The 14,630-nt window shown below is 37.1% G+C and overlaps 1 protein-coding gene across 3 annotated transcripts in view; it reads left to right on the top strand.

Annotated features, from left to right (window-relative positions):
• The window catches only part of pde1cb (phosphodiesterase 1C, calmodulin-dependent b), a 109,154-nt gene that overhangs the window by 70,634 nt on the left and 23,890 nt on the right, over positions 1-14,630 (top strand). For all 3 annotated transcript variants that reach the window (XM_067606223.1, XM_067606222.1, XM_067606224.1), the window contains one exon: positions 13,655-13,768. In XM_067606223.1, the coding sequence (XP_067462324.1) occupies positions 13,655-13,768 (114 nt within the window). The remainder of the gene's footprint in view (positions 1-13,654; positions 13,769-14,630) is intronic.

Raw genomic sequence — 14,630 nt, 5'->3', positions numbered from 1 at the left:
TCCGTTTGTATAGAAGTCTATGGGAAAATGACCCTCTCTCCACTTGATTTATTACCTCAGTAAACACTTTCCTAATGAGTTTATGGTCTCAATCGCTAGTTTCAAGTCTTCTTCAATACAGCCTGATGTTCATTTTGTAAATAATGGTCCCATTTAGAGTAAAATAGACGATAAAGCAGGGTATGCCTTAGGACATGGCTATCCTGTGATTGACAAGTCACTACCATGGTGACAGCATTGATCATGTAATGTAACCATGGTGTAATCCCAGATTCACAGAGTAAAGGCATAGCCGTAGCTGTTGCTATTTCAGTGTGTTTCAGTTCATGAAAGTTAATTGTAACATTTTGGTCACCTAAAAAAGTCTTGTTCAGTGTTTGGTTGTACTAAAAGACCCTCTAAGAAGTCGGCTGTCCAGTTTTTCCGGTAAGCACATTTTGTTTTAATGGTTTTAAGCCAATTTTTTGCTAGCGAAAATTAGCATTAGCATCATCACAGGTAATCATAGATGTAAATACACTGTGCTAACTGGTGCTAACCAAGCTAGCAGCTAGCACTAGAGTCAGTACCACCCTCTCGTCCAAATATGGTCACTTCTGGCTCCAAAAATCAAAGATGGCAACCCTCAAATCCAAGATGGCGACCGTCAAATTGCAAAACTCAAAGCCTCAGAACAGCAGTCCACAAACCAATGGGCAACGTCACAATGACTACATCCATGTTTTTTTTACAGTCTATGCTTTAAACCCAGGGCTGACTTAAGCTCTCAATTGATCGTTTAATCAATTAAGAACAGAAAGCTCACAAGCATGTAGCTACTTATGTCCATCCTGTTTTATAGGACGCATTCAGTGCTGCAAATTTGTTTTGACAAAAAGCTACTAATAATAACAAAGGACAACAAGCTAACACTAATTTTAATTACTTGTGGGTTATAAACTGCAGAAGCTGGAGCGCCCTGGTAGCTGAATGGTTACCGCATAACTGGACCCTGGTTCTTTTCCAGCTAGGAACTCTTGTTGTATGTCATACTCTCTCTCCCCTTGCCTTCTGTCTGCTACTTCACTATCCACTGTCCAATAAAATAAAATAAAATAAAATGCCAAAAAAAAAAATCTTAAAAAATACCCCCAAAACACTGATGCTTAAATCACTTTAAACAGGGAAATTCTGAATCTCTAAGTAATTTACATATTCATTGAAATAATACTGTATTACGCTGTGAGCTGAGATTGGTTATTCATACCTCACACTGCGGTTAACACAACTGCAATTAGCAACGATTCAACGCGACTTTGCAGCTGAGTGACTCTACTAGCTTCATTACTACTACTCAGTGCTTTTAGCTGGAAGGAATCAAGTAGCCTAAACAGAGAGGGGGGACTGAGTGTAGCTGGCAGAGTTAAATACAAATAAAAACATACAGAAAAGCGACTTTTGTTTGTATACTGTATTATTACTGCTAATTCAAAACATTTATTGTGAAACTAGCATTTAACAAGTTCTAAAACCATCCAGTCTCAAACATCTGAAGGGCACGACGCCTCTGCCTGCAGAGACCTGAAACTTGCTTGTGATACATAATTGATTGATGGTCCCATCAGAGTAAAATAAAAGTTCAGAGCTTTGTGAATGCAAGGCCTGTTGTATAATTAAAGGTTCAAAATAAGTATATAGATGTCAGCAGGATAAGACGTACTGTGTAAAATGTGCATTAAGTTTATGGATGGCTCATCTCATGTGAGCTGATATACTGCTCCTTTCTATTGTATTAATGGCCTACTTATTGAAATGCACTGCCTGAAAGCATGTTGAGCATTCAGCGTCTCTGGCAGTACAAGGCCCTGTGTAGCTGATCCCTATGATATGAAATAAGAGGTTTGTTACAGGAGGTTTCTAAAACACTCTCCCTTTTCCATAATGTGTAATTCAACCCCTTCTCTGTGCTGGGATTTGAGGCCTAAAATGAAAGGCGGACAATAGTACAGTCATTAGTGAGTCCATTAAATCCTTAATTATGCCATCCTGCCGTGGTGTCTACGTTCCAGTGAGCTCGCATTTTTACCATAAGTTCATTTGCTTCTATTTGACCTCCCCTCCTCACTACCCATTTTTCCTCTTCTGCTAATTAATGGCGTGAGTCATGGGAAGGCAATATTAATTGGTCTTGTCTTCTTTTTCAGTTTTCTATGCTTGTTTGGTGACTTGTGTTATTTCTCAGTGATCATACTTATGCAGATTCCACCTTGAGAAAGAGATGAGATGAAGGCTTTATGTTGTAAAAGGTAGCAGTGTGATATTTACGCATACTTTCTATGAATAGTCTAGCTGTCAGGTGTTAAAGAGTAATTTGCTAACCACATGTCATTATCTGTTAGCTGCATCTGTGCGGACTTTTTGTAACCTTTTCTAACGGCAACCTTTACCTGATCATAACATTTAATCATGAGATTCACCAAACTCCAGATATAGGTAGCTGCTCTCATTGTGTGAATCACCCGAAATCAAATGTTGAAGTTAAACACTTTAAAAACATTTTATATTTCTACTCATACAGTGGTCACTATAAAAATAACATATATAATACTGGTGGTATAAATTAACTGAACTACAGGTGTATTTCTTAGACACTAGGTTATTTTTGAATACCTTTTACGTTGAGTATTTTCCAAGCAGGTGTAATGTTATGTCTGTACTGCAGTGTCTTACTCTATATGACTAGTCAGCTCTCAGAGTTTCCTTCTGGCTGCTGGCCACACTTTTATGTGCTTCAGTGGATGTTGGCTTCTTTAACTACATCTTTAACTCTGTCATAAGGACTAGGTAATGCTGCTAAAATACAGACCAAAGCACCCACACACAAAGCACACATACAGGTACACAAAGTTTGATGTTCCTCTGCTGCAGTGCTTACTGTTGTTGTGCTGTAATTCTGCCTGTCTGCAGACTGACTACGCTCCGCTAAGCTTTTGGCTTTGTTTTATTTCCCTGCAGAACAAATGACTTCCCAGAAGTGACAAATTGCTTACTAGGATTAAAGAAAAAAGTAGTTTGGATTTAGAAAGGCTTTTGATTCTTGCGGACACAACACAAATACGTACATGCTTGCTTATTAACAGCCACACAACAGAACAACCATTGACAAACACTTACAGTACATCCCTGCCATATTCATATTATATTTATTAGCCTCTATAATATCTGGTCAAAACCTAATGTTCTCTCTCAAGGTGGTCATTCTGCGTGGAAGATGAGGCGCTGCAATAATCTCCATTAAGGCCATCTTTTTTTAGATTGATGATGAGAATTTAAAGTTTGATCATTAGGACTTTTTGTCATTCTAACGAACTTTAATCTAAAGTTCCCATACAGTACCCAAGCAACAAAAAGGCCATTCATTACTGCTTTCCAAAATTACCCATAAGACTTTTCCAAAAACAACATTTTGTTTTTTCTGATCTACAACCTTTATGGTTAAAGATCCCATGAAATCGTATCATCATGTGATGTATACCCTGTTGGGACAGGATGTTGGGGTAGAACATAGCACAGCCATGTATCAATTTCAATGTAAACCAAAAAAAAAATCAAAAATCTATGTACCTTTGTGCAACGCTGTCTGCCACAGAGCCGTTTTTTGATACAACCACTGGAGCTGCCACAGTCAATACACTTCTGATTTAAAGTGTAATTCTGGTTTATTTTAATTTGTCATTTTTGTAGTTTTGCTGTTATAGCTTTTGGTCATAATAACATTGCACTCACCACTTACTTAGACTTAAGACTTTATTATAGCAATGTTGCTGTACAACCAGATCTAATCAGTCACTCATATGAATACAATGTAATAATAACTAATAGAGGTGATGCCAAAAACTACAAAAATAAGACCCACTTTGTAATAAAACAGGATTTTCCTATCAACAAATGACCTTTGGTGTCTTTTTTTTGCTTGAGAACAGTCTCTTATATTCTACAGTGAAATAAACCTATAGAGGTTGTACTTGAATTAAAATTCTTGGATTGCATTCAGAATTGATGGTGCTATATTTCACATGGAGCTTGGAAATACACACAGAGTTAAGAAATACACACAGAGTTAAGAAATACACACAGAGTTAAGCGGGACGATGAAAGCCCATATGACAGATGAATGCTTCAACCTTTTAAAATGATGACTTGGCTGCTGGTAAATCAAACACCCACCTTCTCCTATTGCCAAATGGTCCATTGCCTTTCATTGACTCACAGTGTGCAGGCTGGAATTTACTGAAGTTGGGTTTTCTTACAGCTTTATGTGTTTACATCCACATCAATCTGACCATGGACACAGAAAAAGAAGAGTGTGATGATGTGTATGTGCTTTAATGTTGTCCTGTCTTCAAAGCTCTGAAATAATATTCAATATATTTTGTTAAAATGGGTCAGATTGCAGATCTGGTGTTGTTTATTTACAATTTAAAATGTACAATTTCATGTAGCAGACGCTCCTATCCAAAGCAACGTACATCTGTGAGTTGATACAACACAAGCAAGGATCTAGTCAGGAGAGAACAACGCGAGTAAGTGCCATAAAGCTAAATCCGATAAGACGTAGGTGCCAACAGATGTGTGTGTGTGCAGAACACAGTGAACAGTTTCGTATAACATTTACACAGCACACTGATTGCTGCACTTACATACGTGTTAATACTCAACTCAATCTCATAAGCTCAGAATACATCCACCTCATAAAGCTGCCCAAAGCAACCTTAATCATGAGCTCTAAATGGCAGCAAAAAGTAAATGTGCTTGAAACGTCACAACCACATATATTGCAGTGCGAAGTAAGCAAACTCTACACAGTCACAGTCACACATTTTTATTTGGGCCAAGAGGGAGAATGTTCAGCGTCTGAATTAGGCCGACTTTCTTTGCCCTTCACAATCCACTTTAGATTAGACTGTAAGATTTTTTTTTGAACAGAAGTCCTGCCTGGAGCGAACCACAGTTCTGATGCTACACAGCTGCCTCGAAGGCTGTAAAAAACCTTTATAGCTCTACATAGAGCTGATTGACTGAAGATGGTGGTATGCAAATTTGAAGTGAAGTAGTAACTTGTGTAATACTGGCATGCTGTTTCTGTACACTGTGTAGTAATATATCAACACATTTTATTGATACACTGATTATTTATATCTTCACATTTTGAGTGCATGTTACAGCATTGCTAATTGTGTCCATTTTCAATGATTACAGAAACAAATGTCTGCACAGTATCTCAAAATAGCTTGAGGGTTTGTGTTTGGTGTCTTGCATAAAAGCTTTACTGTAAGGTGGGTGCAGAACAAAGAATGTACATTAAATATATGACAAGGTCCCAATTACTGAATGTCTGTCATCTCATTTTGCATCACATTAGTAATGTTTTGGACACATGTAGTTGCTGTGTTTATTGCATTAAAATGAAAACCACTGAATTCATTACACCACTACAATTTGAACAAATGATTTTGATCCAAAGGATTGACTAACTGTATTTTTCTAGTGCTCATAGAGAAATTTTTTTTTTTTTTTTTACTTCCTCTGGTGCATTTGATTGGCAGACTTTGACATGAGTGGGCTGCATTCAGCCAACCACTGATCTCTTTTAAGGTTTCTTCTGTCCCCCGCCATTCTTGTCACATCTGTCATATGCATCCTCCCACGGGAAAGGCTTTGTTTAGAACAGATATCGGAACTTTTTGAAGGAGTTACCAATATTGTTCGGAGAGTGTGCTTGCTTGCAGTGAAGCACTATTTGTAATTTTAATTAGAGCCATCAACAGCAGCAGCAGAAATGTTCAGCTTGCTGTTGCTGTTCCTACCCAAAACTTAATGGCCACCAACGCTCAGTGTGGGTGTCACATTAACATTTGTATTTACATACAATTTAGGTGTTTAGCTCACGTTCTAAAGCAGCACAGAACAAGTGAGGAGGGAGGGGTTGAAGGACATTTAAACAGGACACACTAGCTTGTACTGCCTGTAGTAGAAATGCTCCTGAATCCAAAAGACAATATTTAGCAATGTACAACTATTATATATTTAGATTTTTCTCCAGTATTGTCATTAAAGCCACACAAGAAAAAATGTTGCATTATTATATAGAGGATCACTTTTAGCTTGCTTTTATTTAAAACTAAATTCTTGTTTTGCGGGTTTTTTTCTACACAAATCATACATTTGTCTGCTGAAAACTAACCTGTGGTGCCTATCATAATTGTCCTGGAGGCCAAGGCGATGTCTTAAAATGTCTTCTTTTGTTGGACAAACATTTGAAGCCCCAAAGATGTTCAGTTTCACTATTGTGAAAGTAAACTAGCATGAAACATTCAGATTTATCATTGATTTGTTTCTATTATTACTATATGCCTTTGTTAACTGTGTTGATCATATATATCTCAGAAGTGTGCTTCCATGTGCTGGGAGGAGATTGATGGTTTACGATAGTCTTCTAGGGCCCCTGAGTCTCCTGTCTCCATAGAAGGTAATATTTGTGTTGAAATCTGTCCTTTGCTTGACTCTGCTGTATGTGGAGCTTTTCTATAGGTTGACTGTCCTTAGATGAGCACCAGGGGGCCAATCATGTGAGAATCCTTTGTTTGCTGGAAACTGTAAGAAACATTGAGCTCTTTTCTCCTTTGAGAGAATTCCCTCTGGCTTCTGTATGAAGGTATTCTCTCCAGTATGTTTGTATACAATATATATGAGTGTATATGAATGTTTGCAGGCAATTTCCACAACACTATCACATAAGACAAAGTAAAGCAGCAAATCATCAAAACTAAGAAACTGCAACCAAAGATTATTTGACATTTTTGCTTTAAAAAGATTTCTCATTTATTAAGATGGTTGCCCATTAATTTTCTGTCGGTCGACAAATCCATTAATCAACTAATCATTTCAGCTCTAATGTAAAATTCTATATTTTTAAGTCCGCTGTGCAGCCAAATACAAATGAGTTAAAGACTCTAAGTGTACATTTCTGGTGCCAACCGGTTTATGATTTTTTTTTAATTTTCTTCAAACAAAAATGTATGCCATCAGAATAATTTAAAGATGCCATACAATCACTTATAAATTAAACATATGGTAACTTAAATATCACATAGTATTTTTCCAATATTAAGCCATTTCTGTTGTGTTAGTCATAATCAATAGAAAACAGCTCGAACAATGAGCTGTTTTCTGTTGATCAGAGGCCAATTCCAGATTAAACCATGCCTCCTCCTTTTCCTGCCTCACCCTCATCCATTTTGTCGAAATGTAGATGTCCCAGAACTCGAGTATTTTATTGACGAACCTGCTGCAGTCACAAATCACAGTCGAGGCTGCAGAATATGTGGTACCACGGCTTAACTGAGTCATCGTGTTTTTACAGGCCTTGTTCCGCTTATCAGCCCGAAACCTGTGTGTGTTCCCTGAAAGCACGCTAATCTCCCCGGTTGATTACATTGACCCCAGGCCATTGATTACACACCGTCTAGGCTAGAATGTCATTAGAACACAGGCGGTGACCAATTTTTGCATCCTGGCACTGCTCTCGTTCCCCCCTACTCAACCAGTTCCATTTATCCTCTCCCCTGCTCTCCGCTGTGTGGAAAATATGCTCAGCTTCTCAAATCAGAAATGAACCTGTTTTTATCAGGAGTTAGGACAGAATGAGATACACTTCAATTTTAATTTTTTTTCTCCCAGTGGGTATGTGGGGAACTATAGTGGTAGAGGATTGTTAGAGGAAGGAGAAAGCTGTTGCTATGTTACCCCTCTGCTGTTTAATATCACTTTTTTTTTCATGTTCACTTCTGGCAGTCACAACAGCTGTCGAGAGGTTGAGCGTTGTGGAGCCCCGCTGTACACTGCAGGCAGCTTTAGTTTGACACCAGATCACTCCAGTCCTTTTATTTTTTTCCCATTCTTCTCTCTGAGCGGGTCAGCCAAGGCCAAAGAACTAAAGGCAATAAGAATAGAGGGGGGAAAATGCTCTCAACCAGAATTCCAACTCTAATCTCCTCTCTGCGCTCTCTGCTCACCCCTATGAGGGAAAACAAATAAATCTCTCATCTTCAGATATAAGGCAGACAGCTGGAGGCTCATGTCTTTGTCTCACTGTCACTCTCTCGTTTAACCCCGCAGCCTGTGGAATTTGTTAATTTATTGGAAAAAAAACATCTGTGAGCCAATATTAGGGATTTTATGAGTTACGTTATGCCCTCTACCTAAGGGATGCTGTGTGATTGCTACTGATAACTAGTTTTCAACCCTGTCCTTTAATAATAAAAAACTTATATTTGAAAGTTTGCAATATTGTTTAAAGGATAAGCACTGAGTAAGCAAGTCCTGAATTCAGAGAGCTGACATGCAGTAATAATAAATTAAGTGTAAATTTTCTGCTACTGTTAAAACAAAATGATGCTTTTCCAATCATAAGTCATTTTGCATTTTAGTTTCCTTGCTCTTGTTTGCACTGTTCCCACCTTCAAAAACTTCCAGGCCAGTTACAGTCCCAAAAAAAGCCAAAAATCACAGACCTGACCTCTGCAGTCACATCCAGCTTTGAAAATATTGCGCTCATCCACCTCTTAGCTGGCAAAGACTTTCGGTTATACCACTTACAGTTCACATACAAAGCCAAACAGTCTGTGATGACATGTTCAGCATCAGACTGCACCTCTATTCCCAACACTGTGACATCTCAGGCATGTATTCCAGGAGTCTCACATGATTCAACACCATTATATCAGGGGTACTGCAAGTCAAGCTGTCCCAGCTGACCCTGCCTGACTCCAGCTGTCAGAGAAATATTGACCTGTCACACAGGAGACATCATGAAGGCACATGTATTAAAGATCCTAAAATGCAGCTGTGGAGCTCATCAGAGCAGGGATGTTTTCTCTGCAACTTCAATTATCTCACTGCCAAACTACACAAGTGTGCTGATGACACAATGTTGTTCGGTTGTGGTTCATGACAGTGATGAATGCTTTCAGGCAGAAATTTGTGCTGCTTGTATTCTGGTGCAGCCTCACCAAGTCAAAGAATTTGTATTGATAAAGCCCAAAATCACAAATTTGTCTCAGACGGCTTTACAACCTGCGCAACATATGACACTCTTAGACCTGCAATTCGAATAAGCAACAATTTACAGAATAATGTGCTGAAAATTGTAGGGATAATTGAAGATTTCATAAGAAGACCTCACTATTTAACCTTGAATTGATACTAATCTATCTTTGGGGTATCTCATATACATATATATATATATATATATATATATATATATATTTCATGCTTTCACATACAACTGTGGCTTTTGATTTTCAATCTATCACAAGAGAACAGCGACTGTGGTCAGCCTGTATTTATTTTTTTTTAGAACTGATTCCAAAAGTGACCAGTATTCACAATTTTAATGTCTATAAACCACTTCTCTGCTCTTTTTCTGTACGCTCAGTATGTGTCAAACATTCATATTTCTGCCACATTTTTATTCTGCGCTGATATCCAGCCCCTTTACATATGTTGAAAATCAGAACTCAGTCCAATACCTTCATATTACCCGACATATTTATCACTACTGTCAACTGTATCTCATCCATATGTATTAGCAATATTCTCAGGAAAATAGTTGAGCTTTTTTTTCCAAAGAAATACTCTCTGTATACAGTACATTTTCTGTTTGTATTTTACACTCACTTGCATTGTGTTACTCTAACAGTATCTGTGGTGCGTCACTATCTGTGTCATCAAATGATTTTTTTTTCCTTTTAAAGCATCTAAAGTCATTTATCAATCAAAAATTATGCTTGTTCTATCTTGTCAAATGTCAGGATTGCTGCTCATGTTGGTTTTCTAATTTTGCATCTAGTATATTTGGGCTTTTGACTGTTGGTTGGACAAAGCAAGCTATTTAAAGATGTCACCTTTTTGTGATGTGAATTTTCTGACATTTTATAAATTGTAAAAATAAAATGGCCAGATTAATCCACGATGGAAAATAATGGTTAGTTGCAACCAAACAGTATAATGTTTATGTTCTGTTATTGGGTTTTTTTTGTTTTATATGTTGATTTTGTTTTGTATTTTTCTGTGTATCATGTTGTTTGGCTTTCATTACTTTCTATGGGGTACTTTTAAAACTACTTTTAGATGAGAGATTAAGCTGTTTTGTCCCGTATGCAGAGTGAGAAGCTGGAGATGAAAGGAATTGAGAAAATTGGTTCACTGGCTCACCGCTAAGTGTTCAGCCATAGCAAATTACATGGCTGTTGCTCCTCCACCCTACAGTACCAGCTTTTTCTCTGGCTACGCTGAATTTCTCAGTTGGCTCCGTGCCCAGGAGTTGCTCTGGGCCTGACCTGTGCTATTAACCCAGCATGTTGCCTCCATTGGTAATGACAGCAGGTGAAATGAGCCAATTTTTTTTGGTTGGCAGAGATATTGATTTATCGTACGTCCTGGCATTAGTCTTGTCATCACACAAGTTTTTCTTTTTCGTTTAAAAAATCATTCCAGGTGACTCAATAATGCACAGATGTGACCAAGTTTCAGATTTTCACATCCTACAATGCTCAAAGGCTCAAAAAAGTTCACTAAATAATTTCTTCTTTCATCTCAACACTGTGAAAAAGCATTCATTTTCACTACAACACCCTCCTGGATACTCTACATCTAGTAAATTATCTTTTGACTGAACAACAAGAATTGATTGGGTATTCACTTCAGCCTATTGTCAGACAAACAAAAGCTACGAGCTTCTGATGAAGCTTTTTGCAGCAGCACTCTGCAGAGACAAACATTCTCTCAGTGCACGTGCTAATGTCTTTCAACATGGGCTTTTTCCAAATAAGCCCAGCATGCCGTACGAGATTTAAAGTCGAAGCAAATTACCAACAGAACAAATCTCAACATTTTACACTGAATTGTAGTCTGTCTAGGTGTTTTGTTTAAGGAGGTAGGGTGTTTTTCTGTTCTTGTGTATTAGCAGGGAAGCTCACTGGCACACAGCTGTTCTTAATAACCATCATTAGAGCCAACCAAATCACATGTGCAGTGATTCTAGAGTTGCAGCGTACCCTTCATCCATTCACTTCCTTATGATTCTAAAAATAGCTGTAGTTTAAGAAAGATATCTGCACGTGAAGCAGCTGTTGTCACATTTAAAGAAACATATTAATCATGTGCAGGATAACTAATGCATATATCTCTTTTTCCTAAATATATTACTAGTATTAATCACTAGACTTTTTTGCATAGAAATGGAATTAATAACTCTTTTAGAGGTGGATTATATTCAGCATTTTCCACCTGTTACAATTTCACAGCAGACAGTATGTCAGTGACGGTTATATTGCTTGCCATCCCTCAGTTTTAAGAGTTTTTTCCCTGCTGTAGACACACCTTGCATTCAGGGTTCAGCCCCAACTTTGCCCATAAAGAGGAATTATTTGGTCAGAAGTATTCTGTAAATATTTATATTGAAACATTTTTCCTAAACCATGTTCACAAAAACATTTTGAAGCCTTTACTTGGTAAAAGTGCAACCACTGTCAGGGAACGTAATCAATGAGAGCATCTGAAACCTTCTACTCTCCCACCTTTCTGCTTAATAATTCAACAACGACCGTAGCCTCTGTGGGCAGTCACTGTGAAAGAGGGAGCATGACCTCCAACACAGCAGCAGGCGGTATACCGCATGAGGTCGCAGAGTGCAGAAATTGATATTAAGTTGCTTTTTTGTCTTTAGTGTTATTTTTGGTGAGCTTGAACATATTTGAAATAACAATAAACACATTGATCCATGGTCAAAGGTGAATAAGTATTGAAAAATATAACACAAAGAAGATGGTGTCTGATCTTTTCAGAGTTATTTTGTAACAGCCGGTTTGCCATGTTGTATTACTCAAATGTTCAAATTATTAAGTTTGGCTTAGAGCAGGAATATTAATATCTGTATATAAATCAATAAATGTACATCATAAGACTCAATCAAATATTTATTTTTGGGTAAACCTTCTGTACAGGTTAATTTTACATGTTGTAAATTCTTCTAATAGTGTAATATAACATTGGTAAAATATACAGAGGGCAAGTTCACAAACCCAAAGGATATATCATCGGTATAACATAACTACATAACCAGCAATTACCTACAACTTTGTGCCACCAAAAACTGTACTGATAATAATGGCAATAACTTAATAAGACACTTTATTATTTGTAAAGTGCTCAAGATTAGAAAATAGGATTTGAACCAGTAAAGGGCAGAACTACCAACACTGAACCAGCTATGCAGGCAATCTAGTAAAAGTTGTCTGTGGTGTCAAAAGCTACATTGTAGGACTACCCAGATCTGCAATATAATTTTCAGCATGAACACACATGCAGATGAGCCCAAACAGATCCTGTAGTCATCAGAGGCCTGTAATTTTTTTGGAATGAATAGACCTTTCTCACAGCAGACATTTTGAGTTGTCGCAGCAGGAAAAGCACAGGTGGAACTAATAATGTTAGCGATGGACCCACTCCAATTAAGTGTCTCAGTAAGCCATGTCAGCGAGCCAGCATGCACAATACCAGAGACCTGGTGTTGACACATGTAGGTGGACTGCAGCCAATATTAATGTTATTAATTACACCTGTGTTTGACAGGTTAGAATGTCTCTTATGAGGAAGGTTTACTGGATAGTATTATATTCATGCCAATTAAGACATTTGAGAAGGAAATGTAATTTTTAAAAAGGGAAACAGACTTCCACTAGAGCTAAAATTGAGTATGAAAACATCCATGTCACTATATAAAGTATAAAAGTGTCCTAGCCTAACACAACTTTTTGGTCCGAGATTATATTAATTTTTTTGTTTAGTTTCTTTAAAGTCCAGGTGAGACGGCATTTTGCGAGTATGTAACTTCCGTATCGTGGTGTATTTCCAAGTGAAACAGGATAGACAAGCGGGACATAACATTGGGAGGAATTTGATTTGAACTTTGCAAAGTGGGCATGTTATAATGAATCTTAGGTCTGTGCCACTAAAAGTTGAGGATTGATTGATGGGTGGACGTCATGATATTATTGGTTGAAATTGGTTGGTTCAAGCCTACATAAGCACATGTCATATTTTGTTTTACAGGAAGAAAACATGATTGGATTTTGATGAAAGAATACAAAGAAATTGATTTTTTGTATATTTTTTTGGCATATATTATTAAATAGGTGCGCAATATGACCAGGGATGTGATCTAAAAAGGTTAAAAAGGCATTTTTCGTTTCATCTTGACTTTTAAAATGAGATGATATTACATACTTAAAAAGATGAAGAGACCTGTTTTCTCAGGTTTTCCACTGACTCACTCCTGTTCAGTATGTACCTTTATGTGTTGATTTCACGCACAAAAGCACAATTATACGCAGCTGATAGGTCAGGCTGCATTTTGAATATTGTTTGCCGTCTCATTTTGTGATTTAGACTGAAAGGACAGGTTGATTATCATAATAAAAGAAAATAAATCTTGCCTCTTGTGCAGCAGGAACCCAGACCAGATTAATCTAATATCAGTTGCAATTAATTTGTCATGTCAAGACAGCAGGAGAGTAATCCCATTTGTTAAATGACTGTTGAATCTCTGTTTTAGATTAAGATGTCTGGTGAAACAACTGGAGAGAGGAGAGGCTTCCCTCTCTGACCTCAAGAAAAACCTTGAGTATGCAGCTTCGGTGCTGGAATCTGTTTACATCGAGGAGACAAGGTAAGAAAACAGCAGCTCTCTACAATGGAACAAGTACTGACATGGTTCATTTATTGAGAACAACAGGAGAGCACTGACAAAGGCCAGACTTCATAAAATTGATGACTATCATTAGTATGCCAGTTGACCTGTGCAGTTATTCTTTGTTTCATTTTAACTAATTCTTCTCTCTGCTGGGCTACATAGTCTTACAGTTTTATGATGAATACTAGATTAAATGTATAAATTCAGTGGTGCTAGTCCTAACGCGAACTCTATGGTAAAAAAGTTCAGTTACTCATGTACTGCCCCTGCTTACTTACAATGCATTTCATATGGAAATATTATATTTTTTACTCCACTATATATATTTCACAGCTATAATTACCGGTTACTTCTCAGATTAAGATTTTACATACAAAACATATGATGAGTTTTTAAAATATTATGCACTGTTTTAGATTAAATTACCCAAATTACATAAAACAGTTAAACTGGCTCCACTTCAACCAACTATGATATTTAAGTACTGCTTACATATTAATGCATCAATAATTATGATACAATTATGTCATAATATAACACTGACATGGACCATTTTGCATAATAAGTACTGTGATACTTTTATGCACACTTTTACTTGTAATGAAGTATTTTTATAGTGTGTTATTGCTGCTTTTACTTAAGTAAATGATCTTAATACTTCTTCCACCAATGAATATGATGTTTATGTGGCAAATGTGAGTAGATAGTATGTATATGTCAACAATTTATCATCTCTAAATGATAAAATTACAGCAGGTTGTTTGTCAGTCCGTTCCTAAATGTTTTTATATCTGCTGATCCTGACAAATATTTTTATTCAACAAAAACTGCTTGTTTG

The sequence above is a fragment of the Thunnus thynnus genome, chromosome 12 (genome assembly GCF_963924715.1).
Source record: "Thunnus thynnus chromosome 12, fThuThy2.1, whole genome shotgun sequence".
NCBI classification, from domain to species: domain Eukaryota; kingdom Metazoa; phylum Chordata; class Actinopteri; order Scombriformes; family Scombridae; genus Thunnus; species Thunnus thynnus.
The sequence above is the reverse complement of the archived record's forward strand: the minus strand, read 5'-3'. Positions and strand labels throughout refer to the sequence as shown.